Here is a 17,577-nt window from a genome sequence, read left to right as displayed (position 1 = left end):
ATGAGGTTCTTTAAAAACTAAAAATTGAACTACTCTATGATCCAGAATCATAGGCAGAATGTATGCAGGTCAAGAAGCAACAGTTCTAACAGGACATGGAACAACGGACTGGTTCCAAATTGGGAAAGGAGTACGTCAAGGTTGTATATTGTCACCCTGCTTATTTAACTTATATTAGAGTACATCATGAGAAACACTGGGTTGGATGAAGCACAAGTTGGAATCCAGACTGCTGCAAGAAATATCAATAACCTCAGATATGCAGATGACACCACTCTTAAGGCAGAAAGCAAAGAGGAACTAAAGAGCCTCTTGATGAAAGTGAAAGAGGAGAGTGAAAAAGCTGGCTTAAAATTTGACATTCAAAAAATGAAGATCATGGCATCCGGTCCCATCACTTCACAGCAAATAGATGGAGAAACAGTGGGAACAGTGACACACTAATTTCTTGGGCTCCAAAATCACTGCAGACAGTGACTGCAGCCGTGAAATTAAAAGATGCTTACTCCTTGGAAGGAAAGTTATGACCAACCTAGACAGCATATTAAAAAGCAGAGACATTACTTTGTCAACAAAGGTCCATCTAGTCAAGGCTATGATTTTTCCAGTGGTCATGTATGGATGTGAGAGTTGGACTGTGAAGAAAGCTGAGTGCGGAAGAAACTGATGGTTTCGAACTGTGGTGTTAGAGAAGACTCTTGAGAGTCCCTTGGACTGCAAGGAGATCCAACCAGGCCATCCTAAAGGAGATAAGTCCTGGGTGTTCACTGGAAGGATTGATGCTGAAGCTGAAATTTCAATACTTTGGCCACCTGATGCAAAGAGCTGACTCATTTGCAAAGACCCTGATGCTGGGAAAGATTGAGGGCAGGAGGAGAAGGGGACAAGGGGGACATGGGGACAAGGAGAGGATGAGATGGTTGGATGGCATCACCGACTCAGTGGACATGAGTTTGGGTGGATTCTGGGAGTTGGTGATGGACAGGGAAGCCTGGCAGGCTGCGGTTCACGGGGTTGCAAAGTCGGACACGACTAAGCGACTGAACTGAACTGAACTGAACTGAAACTAAGAAGAATGAGGTGCCTCTTTTTAAAAAATTATACTCAAGTATAGGAGAAGTAATATTTCCAGAATAATCTTTTAATTAAAAGCTTGGAACTGACTAGATAACACTAAATGTTACTTCCTTCGTCCTGGAAGATAAGCTAAATCAGGTTAAAATGAACAGTAAGTTCAGTTAGTAAGTAAAGTGAAGGAGGAGAGTGAAAAATGAACAGTAAAGGCAGACTTAAAAGGGCAAACAGTCAGTGAAAGGAAAGGAGTAGCTGTGAGAGGACTTGGCAATACGGAAGTCGTGGAGGGGTTTTGGACTGCCTTTATATGCTTCAGCTCCACTCTGTTGTTACCGCCCAAGTCCAGCGAGTGCACAAGGCTCCTGGGAGACTGTTCTAACTGCTGTACTCTATATGTGAAAGTCGCTCCGGCGCGTCCGACTCATGTGACCCCTTTGTGACCTCTGTAGCCCGCCAGGTTCCTCCATCCATGGGATTTTCCAGGCAAGAATACTGGAGCAGGTTGCCACTTCCTTCTCCAAGGGATCTTCCCGACCCAGGGACTGAATCCGGGTCTCACATACTGCAGGTGGACTCGTTACCGTCTGAACCACCAGGTAAGCCCTTTTTCCTGTACTCTAGAAAGGCCTTTGTCCAAGGTACAGTACAATCTATGTTTTCTTCTCCAGATTCATTTTCTACCCTTTACTTTGCTCTGAATTCTGGGAGGCTGACTTCTATGAACTGGGCTCTAGTTGGGTTTGGTGAATGACAAGCACTGGCAGTTAGGAGGGGAGAAAGAAACAGAGTTAGTGCATTTGTTTCCCTGCCTTCTCCCTGCTGAGACCCACACGGACGGCAGCTGCAGCATTTCTGTGCCTAACGCTCAGGTGCAGCACTGCTACTTTTTCCTACAGCTCTCGAGGTTTGCTCCCTCCTTCGTCCTGGTATCGGATGGCTTTGTTGCTAATTTGGTATTTTGTCATTTGTTGTGGGTTTCCCTTTTCCTTACACAAACCTTTGAAACAATTCCTTCAACTAAAATCTCAGTTATTCCATTCAATGTACCAGGACCTAACTGATATAGTTGATACAGTTCAGATATTATGCTGATTGCCAGCTATGTGCATGGCCCCACGTCAGGCACTGGGAATAGAATGGAGAACAAAAGCCCCATCAATGAGTTTCTATTTCTTAAAGAGATCCTCAGAACAGAGAGAATAAACTTTAGACAAAAGGGTGTAAAATGGAGAAAACAAGTAAGCAATTTTCCTGGGCACCTCTTAAAACTTAAAGAGGATCTCAAACGCCTGTGAACTTGAGAGAGAAGGGTTGTGAAATCTTCAAGAAACTGATGTTGACATGTACACACTGCTTTATTTAAAATAGATAACCAACAAGGACCTACTGAATTGCACAGGGAACTCAGCTCAATATTATGTAACAACTTAATGGGAAAAGAATTTGCAAAACCAGAACTACGTATATACGTATAACTGAACCACTTTGATGTAAACCTGAAACTAACACATCATTGTTAATCAACTTTACCCCAATAAAAACAAGGAAATTGATGTGTCCTCATTAGCTACATATAGGATAAAAAAAATTAGTAAAGAAGCACTAAGGATAGAGGAATAGAAACATTCTTACCTGTTGAGAAAAGAGAGTATAACTGTCCTCCATAAGCAAGAAGGATACTAGATATGACATAAGCAGGAAGCGCTCCACCATGAAATCTAACTACCTAGAAAACAGACAAATGGGAAATTTCTGAATGTTAATGTTAATGACATAAGTATATTTTCACATGAAATAAACCTGTTGTTCTCCACTTTATACATTTTCTGACACGACCACAAAGATATCTCCAGTAATGGGCACAAAAATTCTATGTAAAATAAATGCTAAGAATATATGGTATATCAGAAATGTTTATCTAAATTTTTATCAAATGCATAAAAGAGATAATATATAATTGAGTAGCATATGTTGCAAACTTTTTAATAAGATATGTTTATTAAGCAAATCAGGAAAGGAGTACATCAAGGCTATATACTGTCACCTTGCTTATTTAACTTATATGCAGTGTATATCATGTGAAATGCCGGGCTGGATGAAGCATAAGCTGGAATCAAGATTGCTGGGAGAAATATCAATAACCTCAGATATGCAGATGATACCACCCTTATGGCAGAAAGTGAAGAAGAACTAAAGGGCCTCTTGGTGAAAGTGAAAGAGGAGTGTGAAAAAGTTGACTTAAAACTCAACATTCAGAAAACTAAGATCATGGCATCTGGTCCCATCACTTCATGGCAAATAGACGGGAAACAATGAAAACAGTGACAGATTTTATTTTCTTGGGCTCCAAAAGCACTGTTGGCGGTAACTGCAGCCATGATATTAAAAGATGCTTGCTCCTTGGAAGAAAAGCTATGACAAATCTAGACAGCATTATTAAAAACCAGAGACATTACTTTGCCAACAAAGGTCTGTCTAGTCGAAGCTATGGTTTTTCCAGTAGTCATGTATGGATTGAGAGCTGGACAATAAAAAAGGCTGAGCACTGAAGAACTGATACCTTCAAACTGTGGTGCTGGCAGACTCTTGTCTTGACAGCAAGGAAATTAAACTAGTCAATCCTAAAAGAAATCAGCCCTGAATATTCACTGAAAGGACTGATGCTGAAGCTGAAGTTCTAATACTTTGGCCACCTGATGCAAAGAACTGACTCATTTGAAAAGGCTCTGATGCTGGGAAAGATTGAAGGTGGGAAGAGAAGGGGACGACAGAGAATGAGATGGTTGGATGGCATCACAGATTCGATGGACATGAGTTTGAGCAAGCTCTGGGAGTTGATGAAGGACAAGGAAGCCTGGCATGCTGCAGTCCATGGGGTCACAAAGAGTTGGACATGCTGAATGACTAAACAGATAATTATAGAATTAAATGACAAAAATTCTGCTATGCCTAGACTGCAAAACATAACAAACCAAAAAATAAAGTGAAAGTAATGATACAATAAAATTTTTAGTGAATTTTAAAACTATAATTTTTCTGACAAATCACAATTACCTATTTATGTCCAGACTCTACAATTCTGCAAATTAAAATGATGTTGAATATACTGTAGTAGTTCTACGACTTGATATGTTATTTTTGTAAAACTATTTGCCTATGAATATAGAAAGTGTTAGTCGCTCAGATGTGCCCAACTCTTTATGACCCTAGGGACTGTAACCCACCAGGCTCCTGTCCATGGGATTTGTCAGGCAAGAATACTGGAGTGGGTTGCCATTACCTCCATGGGATATTTCCAACCCAGGGATCAAACCTGGGTTTCCCGCATTACAGGTGGCCTCTTTACCACCTGAGCCACCAGGGAAGCCACAAATCATATAAAGAAACTCCTCAAATGAATTTTCAATATGTTTATTTTTAATATAAATTACTTTTACAATCTGAGCATGCACAACATAAAAAGTACTTGAAAATGTTCATTTATACAACAGAACTTACAGATTTTATTGGGATATGAATATAGCATAGTATGAGAAACAAGAAATTTTTTTTCCACTTATTTTTATTAGTTGGAGGCTAATTACTTTACAATATTGTAGAGGTTTTTGTCATACATTGACATGAATCAGCCATGGATTTACATGTATTCACCATCCCGATACCCCCTCCCACCTCCCTCTCCACCCGATTCCTCTGGGTCTTCCCAGTGCACCAGGCCCGAGCACTTGTCTCATGCATCGAACCTGGGCTGGTGATCTGTTTCAGCCCAGATAATATACATGCTTCGATGCTGTTCTCTCAAAACATCCCACCCTCGCCTTCTCCCGCAGAGTTCAAAAGTCTGTTCTATACATCTGTGTCTCTTTTTCTGTTTTGCATATAGGGTTATCATTACCATCTTTCTAAATTCCATATATATGTGTTAGCATACTGTATTGGTCTTTATCTTTCTGGCTTACCTCACTCTGTATGATGGGCTCCAGTTTCATCCATCTCATTAGAACTGATTCAAATGAATTCTTTTTAATGGCTGAGTAATATTCCATGGTGTATATGTACCACAGCTTCCTTATCCATTCGTCTGCTGATGGACATCTAGGTTGCTTCCATGTCCTGGCTATTATAAACAGTGCTGCGATGAACACTGAGGTGCACGTGTCTCTTTCAGATCTGGTTTCCTTGGTGTGTATGCCCAGAAGTGGGATTGCTGGGTCATATGGTAGTTCTATTTCCAGTTTTTTTAAGGAATCTCCACACTGTCCTCCATAGTGGCTGTACTAGTTTGCATTCCCACCAACAGTGTAAGAGGGTTCCCTTTTCTCCACACCCTCTCCAGCATTTATTGCTTGTAGACTTTTGGATAGCAGCCATCCTGACTGGCGTATAATGGTACCTCATTGTGGTTTTGATTTGCATTTCTCTAATAATGAGTGATGTTGAGCATCTTTTCATGTGTTTGTTAGCCATCTGTATGTCTTCTTTGGAGAAATGTCTGTTTAGTTCTTTGGCCCATTTTTTGATTGGGTCATTTATTTTTCTGGAATTGAGCTTCAGGAGTTGCTTGTATATTTTTGAGATTAATCCTTTGTCTGTTGCTTCTCCCAATCTGAGGGCTGTCTTTTCACCTTTTAAGTTTAATTAGGTCCCATTTGTTTATTTTTGCTTTTATTTCCAATATTCCGGGAGGTGGGTCATAGAGGATTCTGCTGTGACTTATGTCAGAGAGTGTTTTGCCTATGTTCTCCTCTAGGAGTTTTATAGTCTCTTGTCTTACATTTAGATCTTTAATCCATTTTGAGTTTATTTTTGTGTATGGTGTTAGAAAGTGTTCTAGTTTCATTCTTTTACAAGTGGTTGACCAGTTTTCCCAGCACCACTTGCTAAAGAGGTTGTCTTTTTTCCATTGAATATCCTTGCCTCCTTTGTCGAAGATAAGGTGTCCATAGGTGCGTGGATTTATCTCTGGGCTTTCTATTCTGTTCCATTGATTTATATTTCTGTCTTTGTGCCAGTACCATACTGTCTTGATGACTGTGGCTTTGTAGTATAATCTGAAGTCAGGCAGGTTGATTCCTCCAGTTACATTCTTCTTTCTCAAGATTACTTTGGCTATTCGAGGTTTTCTGTATTTCCATACAAATTGTGAAATTATTTTTCTAGTTCTGTGAAGAATACCGTTGGTAGCTTGATAGGGATTGCATTGAACCTATAGATTGCTTTGGGTAGTACAGCCATTTTGACAATATTGATTCTTCCAATCCATGAACATGGTATATTTCTCCATCTGTTTGTGTCCTCTTTGATTTCTTTAATCAGTGTTATAGTTTTCTATGTATAGGTCTTTTGTTTCTTTAGGTAAATATACTCCTAAGTATTTTATTCTTTTTGTTGCAATGGTGAATGGTATTGTTTCCTTAATTTCTCTTTCTGTTTTCTCATTGTTAGTGTATAGGAATGCAAGGGATTTCTGTGTGTTAATTTTATATCCTGCAACTTTACTATATTCGTTGATTAACTCTAGTAATTTTCTGGTAGAGTCTTTAAGGTTTTCTATGTAGAGGATCATGTCATCTGCCAACAGTGAGAGTTTCACTTCTTTTCCTATCTGGATTCCTTTTACGTCTTTTTCTGCTCTGATTGCTGTAGCCAAAACTTCCAAAACTATGTTGAATAGTAGTGGTGAGAGTGGGCACCCTTGTCTTGTTCCTGATTTTAGGGGAAATGCTTTCAATTTTTCACTATTGAGGGTAATGCTTGCTGTGGGTTTGTCATATATAGCTTTTATTATGTTGAGGTATGTTCCTTCTATTCCTGCTTTCTGGAGAATTTTAATCATAAAAGGATGTTGAATGTTGTCAAAGGCTTTTTCTGCATCTATTGAGATAATCATATGGTTTTTATCTTTAAATTTGTTAATGTGGTGTATTACATTGATTGATTTGCAGATATTAAAGAATCCTTGCATTCCTGGGATAAAGCCCACTTGGTCATGGTGTATGATTTTTTTTAACATGTTGTTGGATTTTGTTTGCTAGAATTTGAAAAAAGAAATTTTAATATAACATTCATTTGAAAATCAGGAAGCACTTTTCATTTTTAAGAGGTATCAAACATGAAAGCATCACCTTAAAGCCAGGGGTGGCCAACTATGGACTGTGTGCCAAGAATGGCTTTCAGATTTTATTAATGTGAGAAAAAAAGAAGAAAAAAGTAGCTGAAGTAGTGGCAGCAGCAGCAGCAAGAGACTATATATAGTTTGCCTAAATATTTATTATCTGGTCCTTTACAGAAATGCTTACAACTTCTGTCTTAGAGTACCTATTCACAAGGCAATAAATAACTGACAAGAAGTCTCTTACCTGTCCAAGTATTTGTGAAAAGGAAGTCTTAACTGTCACCTAGTTTAAAAAACAATTATTTAAAAAGGTTATTTTTCCTATACTCACATTTTATTAAATGAGCACTCTACAACAATCACAATCACTACATTGTTATAATGATGAACCTAAAGCTACTCAAGATCTGAAAAGACTTCTCCAAACCATCAACATTTAATTTCTATCAGCTGCAGTTTTACTGTTCAGAACTTTGCCCTTGATCAAATTCTTTTCGATTGGATGAATGCTATGATACATGAGTAAGCTTTTAGTAACTAATATAGTTAATTAATCAGAATATCTTATGACCAGATCATACAAGCTAAAGGAATTCACTGAATGACTGAATCCAGAAACTATACATTTATTTGCTGAAAAATTAAGCACAAATTAATCAACTTTCTATGTAACTTGTACTTTAAAATCTCAAACCTACAATTGTACGGTACTAAAAAAAGCTAAGCAAAACCACTTCTGAGTAAATTTAATAAAAATAGGTTTCACATGATATAACACCAGGAACAAACAGAGCACATGTAGAAAAATTTGAGCAAAAACAATATTTTAAAAAGAAATTCATTGTTCATTAATTATCTCTACTATAAATATACCTCCTTAGATATTAGAAAGTCTGGGAAAAGGAAATATATCTTTCATAGAGAAATTGTAAAATATCTATATTTTGTCAATACATGGACTTTTTTGAAAATAAAATATTTGTTAAAACATGGACATTCTGACAGCATGCAGTATTTGAAGCCAAATTACTAATGCAGCTCTTCCTATCTCTATAGTATTAGAAACACGAAGGCACAAGTTGAAAACCATTACATCCTTGCAGAATCCTTCAATGCAAGAAACACAAAGCAAGATATCAAAGCACCAATAACTTCCAAAAATCTAAAACAGCTCACAGAATAGGTCAAACTGAAGCTTGGTTGTAGGACAGATTCTATTCACTTGACCTACTAATTCTGGTTTACCCTAAGAAAGTTCTAAAAAGGAATCCAAATATTTCCAGTATATTCTATAACTAAATCTTAAAAATTAAGCAAACATATAACTTACCTCATATTGACAGTCTGATGACGTGTACATTTTTAGTAATGCTACATGGCTGTCATTATCGGGTTGAGCAATATGGAGTTTCACGGAAATATCAGTGGAAGATGGAACCCTGAAAATATAAACAATGAATTTTCAAATACAAAATGCTGCAAAATAACTGTGGCTAGGTCAATACTTAGTACCACACAATGAAATACTGTAAGGAAGCTAGATGACACACATATGAGTTGGGGGAGAGGGTGGAAAGGGGTTTCTGTTTGATGCAAGTAAAGTTAAATTCTACACTGCTTAAATAAGAATACTGTATGTTATAATATTATATGTATTATGAGCACAATGCTACATAAAGGAAACCTATATTTTACTAAAAGGCACTATAATAATTTCACTAAAATTTTACTATGATTTAAATAAATAAGCAAAGTAGACTATGTATTATTCAAAAACACAAAAGTTTAAGGTAAATTCTTTGATTTACTTACTGTGCAATGGTTAGTGAATCTTCATAAGACCAGGGAATATGAAGTTTATAGATACTAGTGATTTCTTCTGTGAAATCATAAAGGAAATATGTATTACTAAATTTATATTACTAAATGTTATATAAGCTACTGTGATACGTAACTATAGATGGGCTTTCCAGGTGGTGCTAGTGGTAAAGAACCTGGGTGCCAATGCAGGAGACATAAGAGATGTGAATTCAATCTCTGGGTTGGGAAGAGCCCCTGGAGGAGGGCATGACAACCCACTCCAGTACTCTTGCCTGGAGAATCCCATGGACAGAGGAGACTGGTGGGCTACAATCCATAGGGTTGCAAGAGAGTCAGACATGATGGAAACGACTTAGCATGCACACAGGTGTGCTGATCTGCATTTATACAATTATTCATTTCATTAAGAGTTATATCACATGTAAGAAATTAGGGATAATTCTTTAATAATAATGTTTAATTAGGCCTACAAAAAGATATTAGAACATATGGGAAGTACTATGAAACTGGAAAAAATTAAACAGCTAAATGTCAATTACTATTACAATAGGACAGCAAGATATACAGTATTTTTTAAATGCAAATATTTAAAACAGATCAAAAGTTTTACTGTTAGAAAGGGTCTATGTTAAATTAATTGGAAATATATTATTATATTAATTGGAAATATCATATATTAAATATAAATTTACATGGAAAAATAAGTATTATAGAAAATTCCAGTGAAGAAGACTTAAAGATTCTTCAAATGACAAAACTATTTTTTCAGAAAATATACTTACCTCTGGCTCCTGAGCACTTGCTTACCACGTTGATTTTAAAAGCTTGGTATATCTAATAGTTTGACCACAAAGTAAAAAACAAAAAAACAGGTTTGTAAGTTTAACTAAGCAGTAAAGTGAAATCAAGTCCTTGTTATTGTCAAGATAATTAATTACCTGTCCAAAGTTCAGAAGCTCTATATTATAGAACAGACCACTTGTATTTAATATCACTTTCCTTGAAGACAATCCTGTTGAATTAAAAGTACTGTATTACTTAGAATACCAAAAAAAAAAAAATTTTTTTAAGTACAAAAGTACTGACTTTAAACAATGTCTAAATAATGCCAACAGATTTTTGATATTAAAAGAGTTTATAGGTTCTTGCTTTTGGTATGGAAGAATGGACTCCTAAAAATTCAATCCTCATTCAATAAATTCTGGACAAAAACAGAACATTTAAAATGACTTTATTCATTTTTAAAATTTTATTATTGGAATACAATTGCTTTATAGTATTGTGTTAATTTTGCTGTTGTTGAACAACCAAAGTTTATCAGCTACATGTATACATATGTCCCCTCCGTCTTGAACCTCCCTTCCACTTTCCTTCTCAAACCTACCCCTCTGGGTTGAGTACCAGGTTCAGTTTCCTATGTTACACAGCAACTTCCTACTATCTATGTTACATATGGTAACATATATGTTTCAGTGATACTCTTGATTTGTCCTACCCTCCCCACTGTGTCCACATGTCTCTTTGCTATGTCTGTGTCTCTATTTCTGCCCTGCAAATAGGTTCATCTGTACTATTTTTGTAGATTCCATGTGTATGTAGTATTATTTAATATTTGTTTTTCTCTTTTTGCCTTACTTCACTCTATACAATAGATTCTAGGTTCATCCACACCACTACAAATGACCCAATTTCATCCCTTTTTATGGCTGAGTAGTATTCCATTGTGTATTATGTGGGATTTCATTGTATGTATGTACCACATCTTTTTTTCATTTATTTTTTAACTGAAGGATAATTGCTTTACAGACTTTTGTTGTTTTCTGTCAAACATCAACATGAATCAGCCACAGGTATACATACGTCCCCTCCCTCTTAGCCCTCCTCCCACCTCCCTCTGCACCCCACCCCTCTAGGCTGATGATGCACAGCCCCTGCTTGAGTTTCCCGAGTCACACAGCACATTCCCACTGGCTATCTATTTTACACGTGGTAATGTTCCCACGTTACTCTCTCCACACATCTCACCCTCTCCTACCCCTCCTCCTGTGTCCAAAGTCTGTTCTCTATGTCTGCTTCTCCATTGCTGCCCTGCAAATAAATTCATCACTACCATCTTTCTAGATTCCATATATATGCGTTACTATACAATATTTATCTTTTTTCTCTTTCTGACTTACTTCACTCTGTATAATAGACTCTAGGTTTATCCACCTCATTAGAACTGACTCAAATGCGTTCCTTTTTATGGCTGAGTAATATTCCATTGTATATATGTACCACAGCCTCTTTGTCAATGGACATCTAGGTTGCTTCCATATTCTAGCTATTGTAAATAATGCTACAATGAACACTGGGGTGCATATGTCTTTTTCAATTTTGGTTTTCTCAGGGTATATGCCTAGGAGTGGGACTGTTGGGTCATATGGTGGTCTTATTCCTAGTTTTTTAAGGAATCTCCATACTGTCTTCCATTCCCACCAACAGGGCAAGGTTTCCTTTTCTCCACACCTTCTCCAGCATTTACCATTTGTAGACTTTTTATCCACTTATCCGTCGATGGGCATTTGGGCTGCTCCCATGTCCTGGTTACTGTAAACAGTGCTGCAATGATCACTGCGGTACATGTGCCTCTCTGAATTATGGTTTTCTCAGGGTATATCTTCCATGATAACAAGGTCATGCTTAAAATCTTGCATACTACTCTTCAGCATTACATGAACTAAGAACTTTCAGATGTCCAAACTGGGTTTAGAAAAGGTAGAAGGACCAGAAATCAAATTGCCAATATTCACTGGATCACAGAGAAAGCAAGTGAATTCCAGAAAAACATCTACCTCCATTTCATCAACTATGCCAAAGCCTTTGACTGTGTGGATCATAACAAACTGAGGAAAGGTCTTAAAGAGATGGGAATACCAGATCACCTTACCTGTCTCCTGAGAAACCTGTATGTGGGTTAAGATGCAACAGTTAGAACCCGGCATGGAACAACTGATTGGTTCAAGATCGAAGAAGAAATATGACAGGGCTGTCTGTTGTCATCTTGTTTATTTAATCTATATGTTGAGCACAACATAAGAAATGCCAGGCTGGATAAGTTACAAGCTGGAATCAAGGTAAGTGGAAGAAACATCAACAACCTCAGATATAAAGATAATACAACTCAAATGGCAGAAAGCAAAGAGGAGCTAAAGAGCCTCTTGATGAGTGTAAAGGAGAGTGAAAAAAGTCAGCTTAAAACTAAATATTGAAAAAACTAAAATCAGGGCATCTGGCCCCATTGCTTCATGGCAAACAGAAGTAGAAAAGGTAGAAGCAGTGACAGATTTCCTCTTCTTGGGCTCTAAAATCACTGCAGATGGTCACTGCAGCCATGAGATCAGAAGATGACTGCTTCTTGACAGGAAAGCCATTACAAACCTAGACATGTGTTGAAAAGCAGAGACATCACTCTGCCGATAAAGGCTCATATAGTTAAGGCTATGGTCTTCCCAGCGGTTATGTACAGTTATAAGAGCTGGACCATGAAGAAGGTGGTGTGCCAAGGAATTGATACCTTCAAACTGTGGTGCTGGAGAAGACTCCTGAGAACCCCCTGGATAGCAAGGAGATCAAACCAGTCAATCTTAAAGGAAATAAACCCTGAATGCTCACTGGAAGGACTGATGCTGAAGCTGAAGCTCCAGTATTTTGGTCACCTGATATGAACAGCCAACTCACTGGCAAAGTCCCTGATGCTGGGAAAGACTGAGGGCAGAAGAAGAGGGTGTCAGAAGATACGCTGTCTGGGTGGCATCACCAATGCAATGGACATGAACTTGGGCAAACTCTAGGAGATGGTGAGGGGCAGCAAGGCCTAGCGTGCTGCAGTCCCTGGGGTTGCAAAGAGTCAGACACGACTGTGTGGCTGAACAACAGGGTATGTGCTCAGGAGTGAGACTGCTGAATCATATGGTAGCTCTATTTTTAGTTTCTTTAAGGACTTTCAATAACATTTACCTGTTTTAAAAAATCACTACATATTTCCAATTTCAAAAAGGTATGCTTTCTTGGTAGCTACTTTCTCTTTTTTTAAAAAACACCTTAATCAATTTAAAAAATTACACCCACTTAGATGTGAATGCCTTTGAATAAGAATATGCAAATACAAGTGTTCAGATGCTTCTTTGTAAAGAGAAAACAATAGGACAAACCACCACTGTGCAACAGAGAGAAAAGGCTTGAAATAATTACCAAGTATATTACTAAAATTCTAATAATTAAAAAATAAATACTATATAATGTTAAGATTCTGTCAGGCATATTTAGCACCAGCTAAAACACATAACCAGGTTTTTTTTTTTTTTTTTAAATTTTTATTTTTCAGTGGGTTTTGTCATACATTGATATGAATCAGCCATAGAGTTACACGAATTCCCCATCCCCAGGTTTTTCATAATGTTGCATTCTCCTAACGATTTTATAGGATCAAAAATTGAATTTAAGAAAATAGATATAAGAAATTTGATCAACATGTAAACAAATTTCTTAAATAGAAGGTGTACCATCAATTTGTGATTAATAAATCACTTTTAGGACACACTGCTTAGACATTCAACTACAAACCACTTTAATGAGTATCTCTTGTAACCAGTATTTTAAAATACAGCACTGAATTTAAGGCAACTCAAAATGAACAATAGGAGAAAAACTATTAGATACAAAGTGTCCTTCACACTTTACTTACTCTAATTTGAAATACCATTCACTGTGCTAACCTTCTTCACAAGAAAGATGGACTATCTTTTGCATGTTTTACAAATTCTAACAAGAGGTAAGAAATAATTTAAAATTTTGCTTTCCACTATGGCAAAAAAGGAAATCAGAAGCTAAACATTGTACTTAACTTAAAAAACATTTTTAGTCTGACTCACACCCTAAAGATTTTAGAAAAAACAACTTTATTATTAAAATGTTGATAGACCCAACACAGACAAAGACTGTTGCAAGAGACAAGGAAGGATACTACATAATGATCAAAGGATCAATCCAAGAAGAAGACATAACAATTGCAAATATTTATCCACTCAACATAGGAGCATCTCACTACATAAGGCAAATGCTAACAGCCATAAAAGAGGAAATCGACAGTAGCACAGTAATAGTGGGGGGTCTTTAACACCCACTTACACCAATGGACTTTTGAACTGTGGTGCTAGAGAAGACTCTTGAGAGTTCCTTGGACTGCAAGGAGATCCAACCAGTCCATCCTAAAGGAACTCAATCCTGAATATTCATTGGAGGGACTGATGCTGAGGCTGAAACTCTAATACTCTGGCCACCTGATACGAAGAACTGACTCCTTAGAAAAGACCCTGATGCTGGGAAAGATTGAAGGTAGGAGAAGGGGACAACAGAGGATGAGATGGTTGGATGGCATCACCAACTCAATGGACATGAGTCTGAGCAAGCTCCAGGAGATGGTGAAGGACAAAGGAAGCCTGGCATGCTGCAGTCCATGGGATTGCAAAGAGTTGGACACAAATGAACAACTGATGAACACCACCACCAATGGACAGAAAATTACAAGGAAACACAAGCATCAAATGACACATTAGACCAGATAGACTTAGTTGATGTGTAAACGTTTCATCCAAAAGTAACAGAATACCCTTTCTTCTCAAGTGCACACTGGGACATTCTCCAGGATGGATCACATCTTGGTCACAAATCAAGCCTCAGTAAATTTAAGAAAACTGAGATCATATCAAGTATCTTTTCTGATCACAATGCTATGAGATTAGAATATAGGAAAAAAACAACTATAAAAAAGAAATACAAACACATGGAGGCTAAATAATATGCTACTAAATAACAACCAATGGATCTTTTCAATATACACTAATTAATCAATGTGGTACACCATACTAACAAACTGAAGAATAAAAACCATATGATAATCTCAACAGATACAGAAAAAGCTTTTGACGAAATTCAAAATCCATTTATGGTAAAAACTCTCCAGAAAGTGGACATAGAGGGAACATACCTCAAGCTAATAAAGGCCATGTATGACAAATCCACAGCAAATATGAAGAACTGAAAGCATTTCTTCTAAGATCCCATTTACCATAACAACAAAAAGAATATAACACTTAGGAATAAACCTACCTACAGAACTTAAAGACCTATACTCAGAAAACTACCAGATACCAGTGAAAGTAATCAAAGACAACACAAACAGATGGAGAGATACAGCATGTTCTTGGATCAAAAGAATCAATACTGTGAAAATGACTATCCTACTCAAAGCAATCTACAGATTCAATGCAATCCCTATCAATTACAAATGGTATTTTACTCAGAAATAGAACAAAAAATTTTACAATATATGTAAAAACACAGACGACCACAAATAGCCAAAGCAATCTTGAGAAAGAAAAGGGGAGCTGGAGGAATCAGGCTTCCTGATCTCAGACTATACTACATAGCTACAGTAATCAAAACATTATGGTTCTGACACAAAAACACAAAAATAGATCAATGGAACATGACAGAAAGTCCAGAGATAAACTCACACACCGACAGTCACTTAATCTATGAAAAAGGAGGCAAGATTATTCAATGGAGAAAAGACAATCTCTTCAATAAATTATTCTGGAAAAATTGGCCAGATATCAATACATGTAAAAGAATGAAATCAGAACATTCCCTAACATCATATGCAAAAAAAAATCTCAAACTGGATTAAAGACCTAAAAGTAAGGCTGGACACTATAAAACTCATAGAGAAAACCACAGGCAGAACACTCTTTGATATAAACTGAAGCAAGATTTTTAATCTACCTCCTAGAGGTAGATTAAGAACAAAAATGAGAATAAGAACAAAAATAAACAAATGGGACCTAAGTTAACATAAAAGTTCTTGCACAGCAAAGGAAGCCATAAACAAAATGAAAAGATAACCCTCAGAAGGGGGTAAAAACATCTGCCAGCAAAGCAACTAACAAGGGATTAACCTCCAAAATATACAAACAGCTCTGCAGCTCAATTAAAAAAAAAAAATCAAAAGATGGGCAGAAAATCTAAACAAGAATCAAACCACTGAGTCACATCACATGGTTATTCTAAGAACTATACTAGAAATATACACAAAAAATGTTACAAGGCTCTGCATTATTACAACTAACTGGCAAAATAAATCAACACTCTACCAAAAAGAAAAACAATTCTTAAGGTTTCCAAAATCCAGCTCCCCTGTTGGCTCAGTGGTAAAGAATCTCCCTGCCAATGCAGGAAATACAAGTTTGATCCTGATCCAGGAAGATCCTACGTGGCTCAGAGCAACTAAGGCCATGTACTACAACTATTGGGTCTATGCTCTAGAGCCCATGAGCCACAACTACTGAAGACCACAAACCTAGAGCACATACTCCACAACAAAGAAGCCACCACAATGGGAAGCCCACGCATTGCATCTAAAGAAAATCCCATGCAGCAATGAAGAGCCAGTGAAACCAAAAACTGAAAGAAAAAAAAAAAATTTCCAAAATCAAAGTACTTACCAAAGGAAAAAAGATGAGTTACAGGAAGCTGTATGGATCTTGTCTCTTTTTTAAAGAATTCACAATCTACAACAAACTGGAATGTAAAACATTGATTTATTAGGAAAAAATAGAATTAAATGTACAGTAAAATATCTTCACTTGATATTTGAGTAGAAAATAAACATCTATAAACTTCAGTTTTGAAGAAGGCTTTCTATTGTCTATTACAGTCCAACTCTCCAGCTATATTTAGGGGGCATGAATTCCTCAAGGAGAGATGCTAAGCTAAAAAAAATTGGTGAAAAAACTTAATAAATTATTAGAGGGTATTATCTATAAGAGCAGGTGTACAGCACAGTTTTCTCGTAGCTAGTTTGAGGTATTTGTAGAAAAGGGACCATAAACGATGGATAAAAACATTAAGAGCAAAAGTTAATTCAAGATTAATTAGGAATTTAGATAATATATCCCCAAATACTTTCAGTCAAAATAAAATGTGATCTTGTTCCATCTTTTAAAATTTTCCATATTTATTATGTTTCTACAGTCTAATTAGACTACAAAAGGCTTTTAGAGACATACTGTCATTCATTTACAGATGCTTAATACTATTCATGTAAGATTACTTCTAATCTTACATGAGGCTAAACAGTGATTATAGTAGATGGAAAAGAGGTTCACTGCATACAAAAAAAAAGAAATGCTATCTCAAAAAAAAAAGTAAACCTAAAATGTGACATCTCCATTAGTGCAATTTCCATAATGACATTTCTCGTCTAATAACATTTCCACAGTGGCGTAAGGATCTTCATTCTCAGCTATCTAATAGAACAGTTTCATTAAAATTGTTTCCACAATCCAACTAAATGACTCTAATCTATATGAGCTGAGGAAGAAATTAATCTGATGCCTAACTGTAGCTAGCAAGTAGTTTGCAATGCACTGTTAAGTAAAAAGCCAGTGGGGTCTACCTTAGGCTTTTCCAGTAACTGCACCTTCGACTGTATTTTAAGCTGTTTTATTTTGTTTGGGTGGAATTTT

At 36.7% G+C, this 17,577-nt stretch overlaps 1 protein-coding gene across 2 annotated transcripts in view; it reads right to left on the bottom strand.

Annotated features, from left to right (window-relative positions):
• The window catches only part of PGAP1 (post-GPI attachment to proteins inositol deacylase 1), a 73,375-nt gene that overhangs the window by 12,077 nt on the left and 43,721 nt on the right, over nt 1–17,577 (bottom strand). For both annotated transcript variants that reach the window (XM_065930909.1, XM_065930911.1), the window contains exons 14-20: nt 16,555–16,630; nt 9,949–10,022; nt 9,793–9,844; nt 9,002–9,068; nt 8,520–8,628; nt 7,434–7,472; nt 2,707–2,800 (exon numbers count right to left, since the gene is read on the bottom strand). In XM_065930909.1, coding sequence (XP_065786981.1) covers nt 2,707–2,800; nt 7,434–7,472; nt 8,520–8,628; nt 9,002–9,068; nt 9,793–9,844; nt 9,949–10,022; nt 16,555–16,630 — 511 coding nt within the window. The remainder of the gene's footprint in view (nt 1–2,706; nt 2,801–7,433; nt 7,473–8,519; nt 8,629–9,001; nt 9,069–9,792; nt 9,845–9,948; nt 10,023–16,554; nt 16,631–17,577) is intronic.

Source organism: Muntiacus reevesi, chromosome 3, assembly GCF_963930625.1.
Source record: "Muntiacus reevesi chromosome 3, mMunRee1.1, whole genome shotgun sequence".
Taxonomy (NCBI): Eukaryota; Metazoa; Chordata; class Mammalia; order Artiodactyla; family Cervidae; genus Muntiacus; species Muntiacus reevesi.
This window is presented reverse-complemented; position numbering and strand designations above follow the sequence as displayed.